At 40.5% G+C, this 23089-nt stretch overlaps 1 protein-coding gene across 4 annotated transcripts in view; it reads left to right on the top strand.

Moving 5' to 3' along the window:
- CPEB1 (cytoplasmic polyadenylation element binding protein 1) overlaps positions 1-23089 on the top strand; it is a 74493-nt gene that overhangs the window by 28594 nt on the left and 22810 nt on the right. For all 4 annotated transcript variants that reach the window (XM_027859216.1, XM_027859220.1, XM_027859224.1 and 1 more), the window contains one exon: positions 8571-8759. In XM_027859216.1, coding sequence (XP_027715017.1) covers positions 8571-8759 — 189 coding nt within the window. The remainder of the gene's footprint in view (positions 1-8570; positions 8760-23089) is intronic.

Here is a 23089-nt window from a genome sequence, read left to right on the forward strand (position 1 = left end):
TCACTTACATTTCTCTTCCTAATTTTTTCTCTACTCTATCTTGCTTGATTTTAAAAATCCTTCTTGAGCTCTAACATGGCTTGAGACCAATTGATATTTTCCTTCGAGGCTTTTGATGTTGGAGTTTTCACTTTGTTACCTTCTTCCGAGTGTGTATTTTGGTCTTCCTTGTCACCATAGTAACTTTCTATGGTCAGAATTTTTTTCTGGTATTTGCTCATTTTCCCAGCCTATCACTTGACTGAACTCTTTGTCAAAGTAGGACTTTGTTTTCAGGGGTGGAGGGCACACTGTCCCAAGCTTCAGGGATTTTGTGCAGCTTTTTTCAGAGATACTTCTAGGGACCTGTAAGTTTTCAGTTCTTCCAGGGTAGTATGATCTAAGAAGAGGTATTTACTACTCTCCTGGCCTATGCTTTGTTCTGTGAGTGACCACAAGTGCTCTTCTGCCCTGGAATTGTGAGGACAGTCCCTGCTCCACTGTGGCCACAAGCTTTGTTCAAGTATGGGCAAAGCAACAGCTTCTTGCCTCAGTACTAGCAGAGAGACCAGTGTTATCTCCTTCTGACCAGTTGTTGGACTCCTGTCTGGGCTGAGGGCTTTGAAAGTAGCCACTACTGCTGCTGATTCAGTGGCTCCCAGGTATTGCTCTGTTTGCTGGGGTCTGGTCTGTGCTGACGTGGCCAGTACTGGACTGTTACTCCTCTCACACCTTGGTGCAACAGATCTTTACTGCTAACCTTCCAAGTTGTCTTGGCCTGGAAAATTGTTTCAATCCATCTTTTTGTGGATTCTGATGCTCTAGAATTTGTTTAGATTCATTATTTAAAGGTATTTGGAGGAGTTTGGGGGAGAGCTCAGGTGACTCCCTGATTTTACTTCTTCATCTTGGCCCTGTTTGACTGATTCTTAATGTCTCATAAAGTCATTAGTTTCCATTTGCCCAATTCTAGTTTTTAAGGAATTATTTTCTTCAGTTAGCTTTTGTACCTCCTTTTTTATTTGGCCAGTTCTACTTTTAAAAGAGTTGTTTTCTTCAGTGGATTCTTTTCCGTTTGGCCAATTTTATTTTTTTAAGGAGTTGTTTAGTCAATTTTTGTGCTTACTTTTCTGATCTGTTGACTCTATTTTCATAATTTTCTTGTATAACTCTCATTTCTTTTCCCAATTTTTCTTATACCTCTCTTGATTTTTAAAATCTTTTTTGATATCTTTTAGGAAGACTTCTTGTGGCTTTGCATGTAGACATTTTGCCAATGCCATTACTGTTCTCTTCTGATTTTTCCTGTCGCCATAGTAGCTTTCTGTGGTTAGGGCTCTTTTTTGTTTATTGCTCATTTTTAAAAGTTGAGCTGTGCTCCTGGGGTACAGGGAGCAATATCCCAAGTGGGGCTAGTGGCCTGGTCACTAGCTTTTCGTGCTGGTGCCTCTAGGACTGATGGCTTGCCCACTGTGCTAGGGTGACCCGGTCTCATCGAACCTGTTGTGTCCTGGGTTCTGTGCTGCGGCTGGAGGCTTCACAGCTGCTCTGCTGAGCCAGGATGGAGGGGCCTTAGTAGTTGCTGATCTGTCCTGTGGCTAAGAGCCTCCCAATGGCTTGCCCAGACACTGGTAGCACTGGGCTTTTCTCTCCTTTTACCAGTCAGACCAGTGTTTCCTGATGTCTTAAATTGTCTTGGGCTGGAAAGTTGTTTGACTCCATCTTTTTGTGGATTCTGTCAGTGCAGAATTCTTTTAGAGGCTTGATTTAACATTGTTTCTGAGAGAAACTGGGGGGAGCTCAGGCACCTTCCTGGCTTCTCTGCCATGTTGGCTCTGCTCCCTAAATTTTCTAAAAGTCTATTCAAGTATTTAACTTTTATGTTGTTTAGTTCTGAAAAGGGCACAATGAGGTCTTTCACTATAATGTTTCTATTTCTTTCTATAATTTGGGTAACTTTTCCTTTAAGTATTTAGATGCTATTTTATATGACTCATACATATTAAATTATTTTATTGCCTTTGGTGCCCTTAAGTTTAATAGTTTTTCAGCTCTTTTGATCATGTCTTTTTTTTTTTTAAACTGTTACTTTGAGATTGATTGCTACACTCCTGCTTTCCTTGATTTTACCTGGGGTATAATAAATTCTGCTCTCACACTTAGTCTCAGATTGGCAGATCTTTGTTTCACATGTTTCCTTTAAACAAAATATCATTAGGTTCTGCTGTCTAATTTATTTTGCTGCCTTATCCCGTTTCACAAATGAGCTTATCCCATTCACATCCTTGGCTCTAGTTGTTAATTGTGTAATACCCTTCATCTTGTCATTATATTTTTCCACTTTCTCCCTTCTTCTATCTTTACAAAAAAGAAGGAATTTATTTGATCATCGTTAGTAATCTATACTTGAAATGGTCTCTTCCTAGTCTTCTGACTCTCACTTCAGCTCAGAACTTGATTTGTGGTTCTTTTACTTGATTATTTTATCCTCCTTTGTGGTTTAACCTCCAGAGTTAGTGATAGTTTTTGTTTGTGACTATTTGTCCTGGATCTGCCCTTACTCTTAAATTCCACCTCTCTCCTTTTCTCATTCCTCCTTATTTCCTTTTTGGATTGCATGTATTTTGCCCCCAAGGGATATGTGTGTATGTGCACCCATGCGCATGTACTTACACATTTGCATTTGGGGGTGTTCATGTTCACACCTCCTTTCTTGAAGAGTGAGGATCACAAAATTGCTACTCTCCATGCTCCTTCCTCTTTGCATATTGGCTTTTATTTTCTTGAACTCCAGTAATGTTCTTTCCCATTTCTTGCCTCTCCAGAGGCAGCTGGGTGGGTGGCACAGTGGATAGAATGTTAAGCATAGAGTGAAGAAGATTTGAGTTTAAAACTGGGCTCAGACATTAGTTTTGTGACCCTGGGCAAATCCCTTAGCCTCTGCCTCAGTTTCCTCAATTGTAAAATGAGAATCATAATAGCACCTATCTCACAGGATTGCTGTGAGGACCAAATGAGATAAAATTTGTCAAGTGCTTAGCAAAATTCTTAGCATATAGTAGGTGCTTAATATTTGTTTATTCCCTTAACTTCTCTTCCCTGGTGTATTCCTTTACTCCTTTCCCCCCTTTTTTCTTTCCTCCCTTAAAAGAGAACAAAACTCCTACCTCTTTCCTGTGTTTGTGTGTCACTTTGCTTCACTTGTGACTCTTCTAGATTGGGATTCTGAAGGGACCGTTACCTCTTCTTCCTCTATCAGATTGTAAAGCACTTCATTTTTTAGCTTTTACCAATTGCTTATATGCTGTTTACCTGCTTACATTGGTCTTGATTCTAGTGTTTGCATTTCAGAATTCCCATTCAGTACAGCGTTTTTCATCAGGAATGCTGAAAATACTCTGTTCCTTTAAAGGCCCCCATCCTCCCTCCCCCATGCCCTACAGGATGATGTTCAGTTTTTCAAGGGAAGGTATTCTTGGTTGTAAGCCTTTTATCTTTTACTTTTTGAAATATCATATACCACGACTTGCTGTCCTTGATAGTGTTTCTGACACGTCTTGTAGGATGCTGACTGTGGTTCCTTGGTATTTGATCTCCCTCTCCCCCTCTGGTTTTTAGGGAGTCTGATTCTTAAAATAGCTGTATTTGTTTTCCAGGTCAGTTGTTTTTGGTTGTGTAGGTACCCTGTATTTTCTTACTTTTCTTGCCTAATGGAGTCTGTGATTACTGCATTTTATTTTTCATGGAGCTCATTATTTAAGTAAATTTTTCCACCTTCTCTTCTAAAGTATTTTTCCTTCAAGAGCTCTTATTTAAATTCTAATTTCACTTATCACTTGCTGCTCTTCTAGTCATTTTAATAGTCTTTGTGGACAAGTTATTTTTGACCCTGAGGAACTACTTATACTTGCGGAGGATACTCTACTGGAATTATGTTTTAGAATTCTCTTAACTTGTTGTATTGGTTTTTTTTAAATTATCCTTTAGCCTTTTTATATGTTTCAACTGTATTAATGTTTGGAAAATTTGACACGAACAATAATTCTTTTTTTATGACAACAGTAGTAATATTTAATTCAACTCTGAAGTAGTTGCTATTATCCTCATTATTATAGCATATAATGTCCTACAACTCCAAGGTGCCCAGAACCCATCTTGGCTGAGTGCTCACATAGTGTGGATGAGATAAGAATCAACCTTAATCTTTCCAAGGAGACGGAAAACTATCAGGTCACCTATCTGCCCTGTACCCTAAGAACCAAATTTTCTTTTGCATTATTTCCTAATGTCATTTCTCCTAGAGAGCAGAGATTGTTTTGCTTTTTACATTTGTCTTTCCAGGGCTTAACAGCTTTTGGCACATACTAAATACTTAATAAATACTTTCTCATTCATTCATTTTACAATTGAGTACACTGAGGCTGAGAGAAATTAAGTGACATACCTAGAGTCCCTTAGCTAGGAATGATTTGAGGTACTAAAATTCAAACGCAGGTCTTCCTGACTCTAGATCCAGCACTTTATGCCACCCCTTTTTGTTACTCCTGTTATCTTTTCCATTGACTTTGTGATAAAATTTTTCTTGGGTGAATCTCCTCTCCTTTATTTGAGTATTCCCATGATGTCAAGTCTTCTGTTCTTTTCTATGTAGATTTCTTTTGATATAGCATCTTTCTTTCCTAATGGTTTTATGATTGTATATTCTTCATACCCAACCTCTGGTCTGAATCCAGTTCGTCTCTCTAACCAGCCTATAAGACAATATGTACCTTTAAGCTCAATACTTCTGATGTTTTGACTCTTGCTTTTCTCACTCCACATACAGATCTTAATGATTTCCAAGTAGCAAGTTCATTGTTTAAATTATGTCAGCTCTCCATTATAATAGAAAAAGTTCTAGTTCTGAATTACTGGAAGCCCTTTTCCCCCTTCTGGCTAATTTCTCTTTCCATTCTGGTCCACATACTACTACCAAATTAACCTTGATAAAGCATCACTTTCACTTTAGCAATCCCTAGCTTGAGACCTCTTGCTTAATTCAACCAAGCATATCTATGTGCCAAAGATTGTGCTAAGTGCTGGAGTTTCAAAAACAAACAAACCATTGCTCTCAAGTAGCTTAAATTCTCCTGGAAGACCCTACAGATTGGCTCCTCTCTGAGCAAGTCCAAACCCTCCAGTCTCTTGAGGCTCACTAATAGTCTGGTCTCACCAAATCTTCAGTTTAAAAAAAAAAACAAAAACCCCAAACACCAAACCTATTTAATTGAGGACAAATGAATTGAGATAAGTTGATGAAACAGAATTACTGAAGAATTTTAAAGGTGGCTGTAAAGAGAGAACAGTAGAAGCACAATGTTTTTATTTATTTTATTTATTTTGATTTATCAACAATCACTTCCATAAGCCTTTGAGTTTTAAATTTTCTACCCTTCCCTCTCCCCCCCTTCCCGAGATGGCGCGCAATCTGATAAAGGCTATACATATACATTCCTATTAAACATATTTTCACATTAGTGATGTTGTAAGAAAGAATTAGAACCAATAGGAGGAACCACCAGAAAGAGGAAACAAAGCAAAACAAGAAAAAAGAGCAAATAGTATGCTTCTATCTGCATTCAAACTCCATAGTTCTTTCTTTGGATGTGGATAGCATTTTCCATCATGAGACCTTTGAAGAGGTCTTAGATCCTTGCATTGCTGAGAAGGGCTAAGTCTGTCAACGTTAGTCATCTCTCAACATGGCTGTTACTGTGTACAACATTCTCCTGGTTCTGCTCATGTCACTCAGCATCAGTCCATATGAGTCTTTCTAGGTTTTTCTGAAGTCGCCTGCTCATCATTTCTTACAACAAAATAGTATTCCATTACATTTATGTATCACAACTTGCTCAGCTATTCCCCAGTTGATGTGGCTCATTTTCCAATTTTTTGCCACCACAAAAAGAGCTGCTATAAATATTTTTGTCCATGTGGGTCCTTTTCCCATTTGTATGAGCTCTTTGGGATACAGCCCTAGAAGTGAGAAGAAAACTATTTTAAGCCACAGACTGTTTCTTAAAGGTGAGGGGTACATTGGAATGAGGTCCCAGGAATTAGTGATGGTAGCAGTAGAGAGGATCTTATCTAGCCTCTTAGAAAAAAACATGTGAGAAGAGTTTGTTTTAAAGATGCTCTATTTCTGGGTAAAGGTGTATTTATGTACATAATGCATCACAGGATGAGGAGTGTTTTTCTGCAGTCATGGGGAGTTGCTTATAGCAGCCCAGAGGAATACTAGGGATGGCATGATTGCAGCAGCCTCTAAATATCTTGGAAGGAATTCCTTTGGTACAGTGAAAGAAATCTGATTTTGAGTCAGGACCTGCATTTGCAGCTTGCCTCTGATGCTTCCAGCCTTGTCATCTTGTACAAGTCACTTGAACGTTTCTGGGTCTTAGCTTCCACATCTGTAAAATGAGCAAGTTATACTAGATGACCTAAGATCCCTTCCAACTTTAAACCCATGGGGATTTTAAATCCCAACTAAGTATACCTCAGTCAAAAGGTTCTTCTTTCTCTCCATTCCATAAGCTTGGGCACCTACACAGGGAATGCTGCAGGAGGCATGGTGCCAGCTGCTTCTGCAGGAGATGAACCATTCTTGCCTTTTTCCGTTTCTCCCCCCTCCTTCCCTGCCAGCACGATAGAGTTCATGATGCTCTCTATATGCTGGTTGCTTCTTCCCACTGTGGGTTACATAGGGAGATCTACTGTGACATTTGTTCTATCTAGTTGCCTCAGAACCATTTGTCCTGGATCTAGGATTCAACCTGCGCTTTTTAGGGGTCTTGGGTGGGATTGTATTTTATCAGCAGATCTTTTCTGTAGGAAAAACTGTGTGTTAAAAGAACAGTGGAGGATCAGTGTCATAGGCCAGTCAGAGAGAGGCGGAGGTAAGTTGGGCAGTTGTTTTTCGTGGGAGATAAATACCTGATTCAGGCTAGTATCTAATTGCATAGGGGACTGACCGTGCCTGTCAGCATATACATAATGGAAGACTAAACCTCTTGGCTGGTAACCTCACTAGATTAGAAGTAGACTGTGCACCATAAGGAGTATTGGGAGCAGAGTGGGGCAGTGAAGGTTAAGTAGAAAGAGATGAATGGAGCATTGAGAAAGAACAGGGGCTTTCTTTGGTTCTATTTAGAAGTAGTGATAGCTGCTCCTGTTGTGCTTCCTGACTCTCAAAGTAAGGAGTGATTGCTGCTGTACTAAGTTGAGAATAGCCAGAGAAGGCTCACCTTTGTATTAAGAACAGAAGATGCGAGAAGTTTTGATTTCTTTTGCTTTCTAGATAGCTTAGTTAAAAACAAGTATCTTTTTAGTGATTCAGACTAGTGTGTGGAATGTTGTTTGTTGTGGGATTTAACAACCTGCAGCGTCTGTCCCTTGTTTTTGTCATTTCGGATGCTAAACACGTAATATTTTTTAGTCTTGATGCATGTATATTCCTCCTAGGAGTCACAAAAGAGAGGAAACCTGCCTCGTGGATATGTGGCTATTCAATGATGGTGTATACCCTGTTTGGGGCAAGAAGGAGATTGGTTGGTACAAGGAGGGATCTCTTCTAGACAGGATTTCTCTTGCCACATAAGTTATAGGAAAACGTTACATGAAATATGGCAATGATCTACAGCTAGCATGCACCCTTTTGGAGAAGGGGTACCAGTTACTGACCCCTGACACATTTCTCCCTGTTAATTTGGCTTAAGACTAGCCCTACCACATTAGATGCTTAAGGTCTGGGGCTTGCATTTTGGTTTTCTGAAGGTTATCCACATTATTCAGTGGTAAGCAGTGCAGTCAGGGAGGTACTGGGGCCAAGCTGAAGCAAATAGATTATGCTAGCAGAATTGTGAAGCTTTGCATTGGGCTGCTAAATCAGGGCTCAAGCCGGCAGCTGGAGAGTGTCCAGGACTAAAGTGTTTTTGGTTTTCAGGCAGGGGAGGGGACTGGAGTGGAGCAGCAGCAAACAAGCATTGGGTTCAGTCTTTGTCGCGGTGCTCTTGTTATCGTGGTCAAAGGATTTTAAGCCAGTGGCTGCCAGCAGCAGCTGTGCTATAGCTCACGGGCCTGTTTGTGCTGCCTTTCTGGCTTGACTGAGACAAACTGCACCTTTTTTCTTTCTGTCTGCTGTGCTGTCTTGTCTCTGGAAGGGAAGTCTCCTCCTTGCTGCTTCTCCTCCCCTCCCCACCCCTCTAGTTCTGGGAGATGATGCCGCTCTATTGCATGCCTTGCTGATGTCACTGGCAGCGGGGTACGCATCAGCAGCCTGATCACATGCTGGCCCAGTCAGTAATGCAGACGGGATAGGTGTATGTGGGGTGGGGGGTGGGAGGTTGTATGGCAACTGCTCTAGACCTGACGCCCTAAAAGTGCTGGAACAGTGGCTGCAGTACCCTGACAACCTGGATTGGAAGCCTGCGCCTTGAGGAAACTCTTTTTAATATATATATAAACACACATATAATATATGTAAAATACACACACACACATATTTTAAACAGCACCCTTAACTCTTGGGCTCTTGTCTGTTCTATCCAAAACAGACTTCCCAGACTCTGAAGGAACAGTTACAAGCAGGATGCTTTTCCCCACCTCTGCGCAAGAATCTTCCCGGGGCCTCCCGGATGCAAATGACCTGTGCCTTGGCCTGCAGTCCCTCAGCTTGACAGGGTGGGACAGACCATGGAGTACCCAGGACTCTGATGCTGCAGCGCAGAGCAGCCCACAATCGGGTGAGTAAATTGGGTCTGGAAGGTGGGGGGTGGGGGTGTGTGTGCCGCTGACATCCGCAGCAACAGTTGTCGGATTTTCTCTTTCCCCGTCTTCATGCTCTGTTATCATGGAGTTGTTTTGCAGAGATGGGAATGTGAGAAAAACAGCTTGTGTTTGTAGAGAGTCTTTTTTTCTTTCAATATTATAAATGCCCAAAGTTGTTATACTTCTGAGGGTCTATGGGCAAGTGATAGGAAGGCAACTAATGTTTGTCTTTTTTCTAGAAATTATTAAAGTAACCCACAAGTGCCTAGTTCCATCTTGGAGATGATGTAGCAAAACATTTTTAAGTGGGGGGAGGGGAAGGAGGGAGGGAGTTTGAACATTTGATGTCACTCAAATTTTTAATTTAAGTAATATGTAAAGTGAGTGTGTGTGTGTGTGTGTGTGTGTGGGAGAGAGTGTGAGAAACATGGGGGGGAAGAATGGTCTCAGAATATTGGCATGGGATGAATTTTAACTTGCTAAATCTTACTGCCATGCTGCATTTAGCATTTATTTGTCTTTAAGCTAGAGAGATAATGGGAGATGGAGACTTGCCCTTTAGAGTTGGTGATTTAGGGGCAGGTATGGAAGGAAATTTCTAACTTGGGGCCCCACCCCTCATCCCAAAGGTCCCAGTTGTGTACAGTTGATGGGCAAGCACATCTTCTTTCACCTTTTACTCTTTTCTCATGTTACTTTCAATGAAGATCATTGACTAAACCCAGTTTAGACTAAGTAGCAGGAAACTTAAGAACTTTGAAAATGGCTTGGGGCGGGGGTAGGATGGAAAACTACCTTTGTCACAAAGCCTTTGTGTCTTTAGTGGAGGAGAAGGTTCTTATATCCAATAGTACCCCCCCTCCCCCAAATATAGCATTGTTGTTTTGGCCTCTTTTTTGGAGGGAGGGGAAGAGATAGGCCTAGCTTTAGCTGTTAATTGCAAGTCTTTTCAAGTGCTTTACAAAGCTGGATGGATTTGTATGTTTGGGCATTTTAATGCCCAATTAGTAGTTTTGATTAAAAAAGAGGGGGTGGGGTAGGGTTTTGAAAAAGAGGCTTTAAAATTTGTGTGGGTGAAGAAGGGGATATACTGTGATTATTTGACCTCTTCCCTCTGTTCCTCCTAGGTGGTAGCACTGGGTTTCATTGAGTAGTCAGTCTGCAGTACCCAGCCTTTTCGGGAGGACTGGCAACTTTATCGTACTTCATTTGGGATCAAATCACTGATGATGGGCGGACTCTTTAGGCCTAAGGTTCTTATGGCCCTTCCTTAGTGTTGAGATATGACAGATGATATTGTAAACCCATGTCTCTCTCTTGTTCTAGCTTCACTTAAAAGTGTTACAGAAGGTGCTAGTTTTAAGCTTACTTGCTAGATGATGAAAGCCTCCCTGCTCTAGAATTAGGCAATTAGCAGTGGAATGTGCTCTTCTCTCTTCTTGCCTCAGTGGCATAGTTGCTTTGGTTTAAGCTATTTTAATAGTAGTAGAGTCCTAATTTATGTTAAACCATCTATGCTTCCTACCCAGACAGTCTTATGATCAGTAGCACATGACTGTACTAGTAAGAGCTATAGCCTGTGGCTGTGGAACAGTGAGCATGCCCACATGGACATTATGCCTATGACCTTGCCCTTATAATGGGACATTTTAATTTGTCATAGGCAGGATAGGATTTATTGCTGAAATCACCATTCCTTATTCTTAGAGCTTGGGAATTGGTGGCTGCTCCTTCTTTTCTGTCTCTGTACTATTTACCTTCTTTGTAGCCCTCCAGTGAGTATACTGCCTCCTTGGATTAGGATGTAAAACTCCTACCACACAGCTGTGTTACCAGATCTTTTTCTCACCAACAAAGCAAGAACATTCAGCCCACGTTTTTTGCCCACACTGCTTCCCTACCCCTAGGACTAGATGGACTCCTTTAGAGAGAGTAGGAGTTCTGATAGGTCAGTAATCGTCCTCCTTCAGAAAGAGATGGTTGGAGAAAAAAGTGTATGGATCATGTGGTTGTTACTGGACATGTGATGCCATCTGATCTGAGAGTATACTTGGTAGTACACCTTCAAGCAAGTTGAGTCTTAGTTGTGTGCCTAAACAGATTCCAAAATCTTATGATGTTTACTTAGTCTGTATTCAGTGATGTGAAGCTTTGTCCTCCAAGAGAAACTTGCTGCTGTGGTAGGTTTAACCATCTTCTGTAACTCACAAGTATTCAGACATTTTGGGGAAAGGGGTTAGAATGCAGCAGGATTTTTTTAAAAAGTTCATAGTATTAGACTCTTAGCTCTAGAAGGGATTTTAGACATTTTGTCTAATCTCCTGTCTCCCCTCACATTCCCTCAGACCTTCCAAGGATTTTTTTTTATTTGCGTGACAATCCCTGATTTGTTAAAATTCAGGAGAATCAAAAATTGCCCTTTCAAGCAATTCTACATCAAAGATAAGACTCTTCCAGCTGTGGGTTTTTGTTTTAATACCTCAAATCTGTGTTAAGAGATAACTTCCTGTTACTGGCTGCTACAGGATTTCTGGTCACCTCTCCCAAGTCAGCACTGATTTGGGTTTGCCCATGTGAACTCCCCTTCACCTATGTCCATCTTGTTTCTGTGTACTTTGCCATCTAAATCCCGGGGTGGGTGGATTGAGTACAGTTTTCTTGTTCATTGCATCCCTGTGGAGATTGGCTTATTTTGGGTAGATCTTGAAGCTCTGAGCAACTCCAGTAAGAAGATTAAGGCTAGGAGCAATTTTTTGGGGGGAGAAGTGGGACTAATGAGAGCCTATTTGCATATACTCAGTTACTTTACATGTAAATGTTACAGATGTTATCTACAGCTTTGCTCAGGACACTAGTATTTAGGAAGCTGGTCACAATCATTGAATGTAGTATACTTTCTCTGCCCTCCTAAGTAAACTTGTCCAGTTTTACATAAAAGTAATTAATTTGAAGGCTCAAATTATGAGCAAACCTCTCTAAAAAGGTTATCCCTTTGACAGGCACCTTCTTTTGGCTCATTATATTTCAGAGTTGGAATAAACACTCTGCTAAGGAAGTAAGGCTTCTGGAGGCCTGGGACATTGCTTCTCCTGTTAGGGCTATTCTGTTCATCCTTTCTCAAATCAGTAAGTACAGGAAACTGAATATTCAGCCTAGTGTTTTCTCTTTCAGTAAGGTTAGCTTTATAATAGGAGCATTCACCAACAGAACTGTCATATCTGGGGAACTGGCATTTGGACAGGTCAGTATTCCTCACTTCCTGGTATAGAAATAGCTGGTAAACTTGATTCAAAATTCTCAGGTCAAGGAGGCTTTGATGTTAAAGGGGATCACATATCTCCTCAAAGAGTGTCTTGTAAGATCCTAAAAATGAACCTTCTTAGTTCTGCTACCTGCCCCAACTTCTGATCAGTCAGTCCATTAGTGCTCCCATCACCAGGCTTGCCCATTGTCTGCCATCTGGAGCTGACTAGGGAAAGAGATGAGTTGTCAGCACTTTTGGTTGGGGCTACAGCTTTATTTTCCTCCAAGTATCCTTTCACGTGAAACCTATTAAAATGAAACCTGTATCAATATTTGCTATAGTATCTTGGATTCCAGGCCTCTAGATAATGTCATTATTGCTGTAGGTGAGCACTCCTGTAAATCTGAGGTATGTGTTTTGGTGTACTTACTAATTTCAAGGTCTGAGGAAGAAATAACCAACATGGAATGTGTATGTGTTGCTTATATCAACATAACTAACTTATCTGGACTGTCATGGTCACCACTGCCTCTTTGATTCCTATATTCCAAAGCCAGATTGATTAGAACCATGTCAGGTCAACTGGATGGAAAATTCCCTTTGTATATCACTGGATTAGCATAGCTTATGGTAGGGAAGTATTTTCTGTGTGTAGAAATGTTAAGTATAACCCCGGACACTAATGATGCTCTTGAATCAACTGACAGGAGCATATCCAGTCCCTGTGAAGAGTTTGAATTAGGTGACCCCATAATGTGGGGTCTGTGCTTTTTTTTAAATTGTCTTTAAATATAATTGGTTTCTTTTGTAACCCTATATATTTTATCTTAGGCATTTAAAAACATTTTTCTGAGAAGAGGTTCATAGGCTTTCCCAGACTACCAAAGTGGGTTGTGACTCTAAGGTTAAAAGCCCCTGATATAGAAGGATAACATTCTGCTTTAGCCTTCAGAGGGCTGCAAGTAGGATGAATTGGTGGGATTTAGAGGCCTATTGTAGCAGTCAGTGTTCAGAAGTGCAATGTATGCTGCCTTGGTATAGTTGGGAGTGAATTCCCCATCCCTGGATATCTTCAAGAAAAGGTTAGGGGAGTTATTGGGGATGGTATCGATGGGACAGAATTCACACTGTAGGTTGTCATCTGTGTTTCTATGATGGCTAAGGTTGCTTATACTTGTATTATTTTAATAATACAACAGTTCTTTAGAATATTTGGGATTAGGGCAGTGTGTTCTTGAAAAGGGAAATTGCTATAATGACCTTAGGGCTTCAAACTTTGGTTATACTTAGAAGGAAAAATGAGCCATTGTTGTAAGAAGATAATTGGGAGGCTCTGGGGGATGATTTTAGTAGGTGTGAGGTGGGTTATTGTGGTAGAAGATAGGAAGTACAGATTGATAACATATCTGAGATTTAGAAGCATTATTTTTGAAATTAGGTGGGACCAGACATTATCAGAAAGAAGAAATCAAGCCGGGCTGGGGAAGAGTGGGGCAGAAATGAGTTACATATTCAGGGAAATCTTAGAGGAAATTAGTTACTGCTGGAATAATGGCAAAGCTCAATTTTGGAAATCAAAGCTTATGAATTTTGTATTGGGGAAAGAAACCATATTGTTCATGTATTTAGGTTAGTTTTAATACTGTGTGACGGAGTTAGCTATGTGACACCTACATTCATTTAATTAAAAGAAAAAACTACCCTCTGACATGTATTGGGCATCACCTTTTTTAGATACTGGGATAAAATTGAGCCCACAGGTTATACTCTCATTACTTTATTAGACCTTTCCCTTAATAGTAAGGGAAACTGTATGTTCTTGTTCCTTTACCTACATTACTACATAAATAACTTTCTGGTAATGTGCCCACTTGAGGCCTGGAATCACTGTTAATGATTTAAACCCTCAGTTCTGTACCAGAATATTCCCCTTCTAGGACACTCGCCTAGATTTAGAATAAGCATCCTGACCTGAGGAATCGGCATTACGAAGAATGTTGTTTAGCAGAGGTGTTGGGGGAAGGGAATGGACTAGGTTACTGGTAAGAGAGTCCTATTCAGTGGTGTTTGTTTTAAATCAGATTCCCATCTATCTACATGAGCTTTGGGCTGATGTGGTATTAGGGTATGTTGGATGACTGATGGATAGATGTGGGCTTTTAAAAAGCTTGAGCATTTATTGTTTCTGTGACCCTGATCCTGCCACTCCCTACACTAGTGGCTTTGTGCTGCCGGGGAATGCATTAGAAAGTTCCGGTGGTGACTCAGCTGTAAAATCCACAGGAGCTGGCAAAGGAGGATGAAAGTAGAGAAAGTTAACAATTAGTCTAAAAATATTATTGCTGATTTGGTCTCCCACAGCCTCTGCGCTATCGTATTAATGAGCTACAATCCAGTTCTAGGCACTTAGCTCACCATGACTTAGCCTGAGATGTATCTGCAGCCCCTGCCAGGCACAGGCTGGATGTGATCAGGGACAGTAGTTCCTCTGCAACGGTGACAGTGTCTCCTTTTCATCAGTTGCTTAGGGCAGACATTGAGCTGTTTTTAGTTGTTGAAACTAGATTTAAGTTGTGATTTTAAAGCAAACTTTGCTAGCATGGTAAGTTTTCTTTCAGTTGAGATGGAATTATAGGACTTGAGAATCTGGAACATAAGAAGGTTTTGCAATTAATGTGGATTCTAGAATGTAGTGACTTTTCTACCGTGCTTTATAATTGTAATGGTAACAAGTGGCAATGAGACCTTTGGGGTACATATCAGTTGTATTATACACCAACTCCTCCAATTAACACTGCTTCCTTAGGATCTTGGCAGGTTGCTTAAGGGGAGCATAAGAGTAGTAGCTGTGACATCTATCAGTGGTAGAATTTCCCTGCATCTCTTGCAGTGGCAAGAGAGACCTCTTAATTTCACCGATTGTAATTTATCTGGCATGGAATATTCCACATCCAGAAACTGGGTCAGGGAGACCTTGGAAATATGGCTCTTTTCCTCAGAAGTCAAGCATTCCCTATGTCTTTCTGTAAGTGATGGAGGAGGACAAGGTCAGCGAGTGAAGAAGTTTTTGTTGTTGGTGTTCAACACAACATTGCACTATCCAGCATGGCCCTGACTCTGTGCAATGATCTTTATAAGCCAGGATCATGAAGGGCTTCACCCACAGAGGGAAGAAATTCAAAAGGCCCTTTTCCTTTTGCTCCTATAGAAGTCTAAACCTAATATGAATTAGAATGTGCTCAATATCTAATCCTAACAAATCTTGGGACAGGAGTAGAATCCTTGTCGCCACTTGTTTGAATATAAATGCTAGTTAACTTTTTTTTTAAAAAAAATAATTTATTTTTAGTTTTCAACATTCACCTCCATGAGCTTTTGAGTTTTTAATTTTCTCTCCCTCCCTCTCCTCCTCCCTCCCCAAGATAGGTGTGTTGCTGGTTAACTTTGCAGGAGTTAATAATATTGATCATATTATGAAGCCTTATACTCAATTAAGCTGGTGCCCAGAGGCTTGGCTTCCATGTCCCTTTTGACCATGAATGAATGGAGTCAAAGTGGAATGACCTCTTTAAAAAAAAAAAAATGCCAAGTTCTTTTACTTTTGGCTAGAAAAATCTTTCCTCATTTAGATTTCTGTCTTCGTATTAGAAATTGCCAATTCTGTTCTATTAGAGTAGAACATTGTTTGTAGGAAACTGAAACACAGAGGTGAGGACTTGTCCAAGAGGCTTTGGTCTAATGTGGAACTAGAATTAGAACCTAGACATCCTGGTGAATGTTGCAGAGCTCACATGGATCTCTAATGTCATTAGTGGTGTTGTTTATACCCCACAGCAGTATGAATTGAAACACATTCACAATTCTTCATTGTGTTTACTTTGGTCTATGTCTTTTCATAAATTTGCTGCTGGGGCCTTGCTCAGATTCTCTTGACATCCTGTGGATATTAATGAAATATCAGGGTACCTGTTGATTATCCCTCTTATTACGTGACCCACTTACCTTTTTTTTTAATCACACATTTCTTGGGCATTCACTGCGATGTTTTTACTGAGTAAGTTCTTTGTAATGTGTACAGCCTGCTTGCCATCACTCTGTACTTTTCTTTGCCAATTGGTGATCCTCAGCTTCAATTCTTTGAATACTAAGCATTTTGATATATATCATACAAGATAACAAGATTTCCCAAAGGCAATCTATCCTGTCCTGGACCCAAATCAGTATACTTAGAGAGAAGCTGTACAGGTTGACCCTCCAATGTCATATAGTGTCTGAATAGCAGCCATTTTTCATCTCTCTGGTCTTTCCTACATGCTTAGTTAGGATGAACCCCTGAGCAATTGGGAATTGCGAATGCTAATTCAGTTAAATGTTGCTGGATTCCACTTGGTTCTTTCTGTTGCCTACCATAGTGATGTATGCCACATTGCTTTGTCATGCATCTTTGTGCCACATCAAATAAGCCATAATTTCCAGAGGGAGTAGTTCAAAGCTCCACGTTGGGCATCAGTTGTATCTAAACCATACAATGATGTTGATCTACGGTAACTAGATAATTTACAATAGAAAAGGGGATAGGCTTTGAACCTCTTCTGACCACCTGCTAGAAGCATTTTAATGCTATCCTATAATCATTCCGTTAATATGTCAGTATCTCCTATCCACTGGGCTCCATGCTAAGCATCCTACAAAGATAACCAAAATCTGGTCCATGGTCTCAAGTCACTTATTAATCAGTACACAACAATATAAAGCAAAAAAGTGAGAAATATAAGTTGATAGTAACAATAGCTGATTTTTATATAGTGTTTTTACACAGTTCTCCTTTGATGCCCATATAGCTTTATTCCTTCCATCTTCAGTGTCTAAAAATGTGCTTAGACCTCCATATCCATTAATCTTGGAAAACAGTTCTAGTAGTTTGATAGTGTAGAAGCCAGAATTTTAGGGGTGAATTGATCTTGAAGTAGAAACATTTGAGTTCAAGAACTTGGCCATGAAAGGAGGCCTATTGCTTGGGTACATAAAGTTAAGGGCAGGCTTTTTTTACTTTTTTATGTGGAAGTCTAAGCATGTTTTTAGACCTTGAAAGTGGAAGGAATAAAGGTGTAATCAATCAGTAAGTATTTCAAGTGTGTACTGTGCGCTCTATGTTATGCTAGACATTGGGGATATAAATTCAAAGAATAATTCCTACTCTCAGTGAGCTTACATTCTATCTGGCAGCAACATGTTAAGGTAGACTGGAATGGTGAGAGGTCTGAGATAGGACACCAGTTTTTAGGTAAGAGGTGATGTGATGACTGAAGGCTTGACCTAAAGTAGTAGCTGTGTCAGTAGGGAGAACAGGTCAGGTGGGAGAAAGGACAACACTACAACTGATTAGACATAGGGGATGAGGGAAAAGAAAGTTGAGAACACTGCTGAGATTGGAAATTTGGGACTGGAGAGATTATGGTACCTTTGGAAATAATGAAGTTTGGAAAATGGAAAAGTTTGGGGAAAAGTTTAGTCTCTTACACATGTTTGAGTGTAAGATATCTTTGCAGTATCTAGGTTGAAATGTCCAATAGGCAATTGGAAATCTGGGACTGGAGGTCAGGAGAGTGGTTGAGCCTGGATATGTAGATCTGGGAGTCATCTGTATAGAGATGGTCATTAAATTCTTGGGAGCTGACTCATCAGTTCCAAGTTACTCAGAGGTTATAAAAGCAGATATTGTAGAGTGGAGTCCTGAAAGAGATTGAGGGGGGAGGTGCTTTGCACATAGGTGATAAGTTGTCCACTGAGACAAGAGAGAAGAGTGGAGAAAGATGCAGGGAAAATTGGAGGAGGGAAGTTACAGGGAGCTTATTTTAGATGATCTTTACAGTTAGGAGAAAGGGATTTCTGGAAAGGGAGGGTTGTGGTTTGACTGGTCTTATGACTTTGAGGTATTTGTGGCATATTGAACATATAAAAATGAACATGGAGGCAGGAAACCTGTGTTCATAGAGTCTGACATTTCTTGTATGATTGTGGACATATTACCCTCAGCCTAAATTTATATGTCTGCAAAGTGGAGGTGATGCTTGTACTACATACCTTCAAGATTTCGATTTGGAAGTACTTAAGATTGTGATTTGACAGTACTTTCAAACTTTACAGCATTGTACAAATGAGCTGTATGTAAGAGGTTTTAAACAGTTGCTGTGGGAAGTAGGATATAGTGAAGTGAAGAATGAAAAGATGGTTGCCATTGAAGGTCAAGGTCTCATTCCATATCGTCAGTTTGTGACTTTGGCAGTTTTAAGTTGCCTGGGATTGGACCAAGTACAGAATGAGTTACTTGGGGCTGATAGCAAGGTCATGCAGCACGGGTTTCTGGGGTGTCAGCAAGAGCATCACTGAAAAATTCTTGCTAAATGTGAAGTGTTGATGGCACTTTACAATCTTCTGATAAAGGAGGGCATTGTCACACAGGGTTCTAGAGCTAAAACTTCCCATGTTGTGTCCTGATGGTGCAAATCTTAAACATTTTTGGAGGGGGGGCAGTGGGCAGCTGGGTGGAATGCTTAAGTAATAACTACTAGGAAAGCTGTGTCATGGAGCAGAGAATCCTATGGTGAAATAAGAGTGCAGCTGAGATGGGATTAGTGTTTTACAACACTGGGATGGGCAGATGAGTCCTGGAGTGATAGAATGTAGGACTTGGGCCAGTGAAGTGTAAGCCTCTTGGGGGCAGGAATACTGTTATTTCTGCCTTTGTATCCCTAGGACAGTGTCTGGCCACAGAGTTCTTAATAAATGCTTGGGGATTAAGTTGGGAAGAACTTTAGTCTAGTTTTCCTCCCCCCTTGGCCTTTACTCCTGAAACAGGAATAGCCTTGTGGCCTCAGATAAATCGGCAAAGCTAAGTGCTTGTGCAGGAAGCACTCGTTGTCTAGCAATGGTCATTGCTGTTATTAACAATAGTTAATATTTACATAGCATATAAAATCTTTCCAGCATTCTAGGCACTGGTTTAGGCCCTAAGGATACAAAAATAAAATGGGCTTCTGGGCTCAAAAAGCTTAGCTAGTATCATAGCAAAGAAGATGTACACATATAACAAGATGCATAGCATATGCAGGGTAGTTCAGCAGGGAGGCACTGTCAGCCTCAGATCACGTAGGTGGGTAGCATTCAAGCTGAGCTTTGGAGGAAATTAGGGATTGATTCTAAGAGGTAGAAGTAAAGAGGGTGTGCATTCTAGGCCTGGGGGACATGTTGTGAAAAGAAATAGGATAGAGATTGGACCTGTGATTTTATTGAATAAAAAGAAAATCCCCAAATGAGGATTTTATTCTACCATCTCTGCAACCTAGTCTTGTGAGTTGTCTGGAGCACTGAAAGGTTAAATGACCTAATTTTTAAAGGTTACAAAACCAAGATGTGTCAGATGTAGGACTTCTGGAACTAGGTAGAATAGTGGATACAGTATGGGACTTGAATCAGGAAGACCCGAGTTAAAATCTGCCTCAGACATTAGCTGTGTGACTCGGGGACAAGTCACTGAACCTTTCTCAGCCTCAATTTCCCCCTTTGTAAAATGAGGATAATAGCTCCTATCCGCTAGGGCTGTTGTGAGGACCAAAGGAGATATTTGTCAAGTGATAAGAAAACTTTGAGGTACTCTGTAAAGCTAGCTTTAAAATACTCGCTAGTTATTTTTTGCCCAGGTCCTCCTGGCTCCAAGGCTGTTGCTCTTCTACCATGACACCTCTGCAAAGGTATGGAGATGGGAAATAGAATATGGTTAATGAAGAATGGCAAGAAGACCAATTTGGTTGAACTATAGAGGAGTGCCTGAAAGAAAGTAATGCATAAGGAAGATAGAATGGTTAGAACTAGGGTGCAGGGCTTTAAATGGCAAAAAGGGGTTGATATTGGAGTATATCATGCAATTAAGTAACGTGGTCAGTCCAGATCTTAGAATTTTTGGAGAGATACTTGAGGCAGGAAGACCTGTTAATGCTATTGCTATAGTGTGGGTAAGTAAGTAGTGTTTGAGGGCCAGAGCTAATGTGACTCTGAGTGGAGAAAAGAGTACTGAGGCCCAACCTGTGTGAGGGAGAAATCAGTAAGACCTGACAAACTGACTGCAGGTGTGGAGTGAGGCAGAGGGAAGAGTTGGGGACGTTTTCAAGGTACTCTTGATGGAAAGAGAAAGTTATTAAGAGGCATGGGTTCAGAGGGAAATAGGAACTTTCTGATGAGAAAAAAGACTCAAGGGCCCTTACCATTTTTTTGTATGATGGATACCTTTGGCAGTCTGAAGCCTACTGTCCTCTTCTCAAAGTAATGTTTTTTAAATGATTAAAATAGGATTATGAAAGAAACCAATTATATTAGAAATAGTTAACAAAATGTTAAAAACAAGCAGGCTTACTGAGAAATCTTGCCTAAGATGAAGACTCTACAAAGGACTAAGATACCATAGAACATCATACTAGTCTGTGTTGCTGTCGTATAAATAAAACGCCAATGGTAAAGCCTCAGAAAGGACTATCTGCCCTCACTATATAGCTCAGGATGGAGGGGAAGGATAAAGAGAAATAGAATCCTGAGAGGGATCAACTAGAATTTCTTGTGGACCTGAAAAGATGATATGAGGAAGGGCTGCCATTGGCAAAATTGTGAAATAGGCTTTTTTATGTGTTCTGTCGTCGTCTTAATGATCCTATCACACTTGGCGTAAAACTGCACCCCCCAACCTCAGAAACGAGCTTCTTTTTTTTGCTTTTTCTACTGGGCCATTTTTTTCCTACCAAAATTTCCTTATTGCATCTCCTGGTATTCAGGGTTCTTGACCTTTTCCTGTGTATCATGGATCCCCTTTGCCAGTTTGAAGCCTACACTGCTTCTCAGAATGTTTTTAAATGCAAAAAAGTAAATATTTAGGATTACAAAGAAAACAAATTACATTAAAATAGTTATAAGAAATACGTGTGTGCGTGTATGCGCGCGCACACACACACACACACACACACACTCTCTCTCTTAAAATAAGTTCATGAACCCTAGGTTAAGGACCTCTGCTGTATAGGAAGTGAACTCACTCATTTTTAGATTTGAATAGCTTTATACTACCTAAATGTGTTACTTCTCCAGTGTTGGATTGGTAGTTGGTGTGCTGAGATTTTTCCCTTTTGTTTTGACACGTGAGAGCTGGGGTCTTAATGGCTGTGGGACTTGGAACATCTGACATCTTTACTAAAACCAAGTAGTGTACTATTGAAAATAGATCATGGAGAGATTTCTTTTGGATATAGTAATGTTATGCCAAGTTCTCATTATCTTACTTGGCTTACCACATTCTAACCTTTAAAAAATGACTTCTTTTATGATGTACCCAGCTGAGCTTTCTTCTTAGCCTTAGTTATATTTAACTTTGAGCAGTTGGGGTCTTTCGCTGTTTCGGTATCTATCTTTTGTATTGGAACTGCCCACCATTCCTTCTCTCAGCTTCTGGTCCTGACAGGTTGGCTTCCTGGGGTGTTTTGGAGCTAAGGAATCAAGTGCTTTTTGCCAAGTCATTCTTGTCCTTTGCCTTAACTTGTCCTTGTTCTGATCCTTCGCAGTTGGCATTTTTATCCTGGTTGATCCTTAGGCATGCAATAGTACTGCTTATGTTATTGAATAGATTAGCTTTACTGTGGCTGGATCTATTGGCTATGTTATACTTTGTGGGCAGTTGGTAAGTTATAGACTAGTGTTAGATTTTGGCTATGTATGTCCCCTAAAAACTGAGGGACCGAGCATCAGCTTTTCTGGAGAAGAGGGAATAGAGCAGGGTAGAGCATTGACAGTTCTGTGGAAGCCTCAGTCCTATGAGGGAGCCCAGTTTTTTCTCATGTCACCAAAAGCAGTCAGATACTGCAAAAAATATCTTGGTGACAGTGAACTCCAGAATACATGAGCTTTACTTGTTCTTACCTGCCTACTTTGCCATCTGTTGCTTTGGGTCCTTATAGGGGTTTATAGTAGTGTAGGCACTGCTTCGGGGTTGTGGCATGGGAACTTTCTGGAAAAATTCAGTAGGGAACCTTATTTGAAAGCATCAAAAGCATGGACACTGTAGCACTTAAAGTGTTTTAATCCCATTATCATTCATCTTCATAAATGTAGTGCTTAGCCCCATTTTATAGATGAGAGAACAGACTCAAAGAAATTGACTTGCCTAAGATCATTCAGCTTGTGAGTGTTTGAGGTTGGGTTTAGTTAGTCAGCAAGCACTTGCTGTGTGTTAAGTACCAAGTTAAGTACTGGAGATTTAAAAAAAGAAAGGCAAAAATATGATCCCTGCTTCAAGGAGTTCACATTGAGAGGAGACAACAAGCAAATAGCTGTGTCCCTTTGTGTGTTTGTAGTAAATGAGAAGTAATCTCAAGAAAGGCACTAGTAGCCAGGGTTGACCAGCAAAAGCCTTCTGCAGAAGGTGGCATTTGAGTTAAGTCTTGGAGGAAGCCAGGAGGGAAGGCTGTGATTGTGGGGGGGGAGGAGGGGGGGGGGGGGAACAGCTGATGAAAAGGCACTGAATTAGGGAAATGGAGTTGTCAGCAAATAGGTCAACGTAGCTGGATCTTGGCAAAGAGCAAAGTATAAAAAGATTGCAATGGTTCTGGCAGGTGTTAGAAGTCCAGTCTAACGCTCTTGCTATATACTATTCTGCTTCTACAGCACATAAAATATTTAGTACCTGTTGTGTTTAGGGTTGAGAGGAAATGAGAACTTCATATAAATTTTTTCTTCCCTCAAAGAGGTTAGTCTAGTAGGAATTTAAAAAAAAAAAAGATGTACAATATTACATAGTTCCATTAGAAAATTACCCCCACACCCAAAATGCTGTGTGGGTTCTAAGGAAGGAAAGTTAATCCTGATGAGTGATCATTCTGGAGAAGATGGTTTGTGAGTTGATGAGTAGGATTTTGAACAGACTGAGAATGAAGTGAAGGCTCTGGTGCCTAGGGAACCAGAGAGCCGAAGCATAAAAGCAGGAGTAAGAGGTGTCTGGGTCTGGAGCAGAGGGGAATGTTGGAA

This window comes from Vombatus ursinus, unplaced genomic scaffold (genome assembly GCF_900497805.2).
Source record: "Vombatus ursinus unplaced genomic scaffold, bare-nosed wombat genome assembly UNPS02000749.1, whole genome shotgun sequence".
In the NCBI taxonomy this organism is placed as follows: domain Eukaryota; kingdom Metazoa; phylum Chordata; class Mammalia; order Diprotodontia; family Vombatidae; genus Vombatus; species Vombatus ursinus.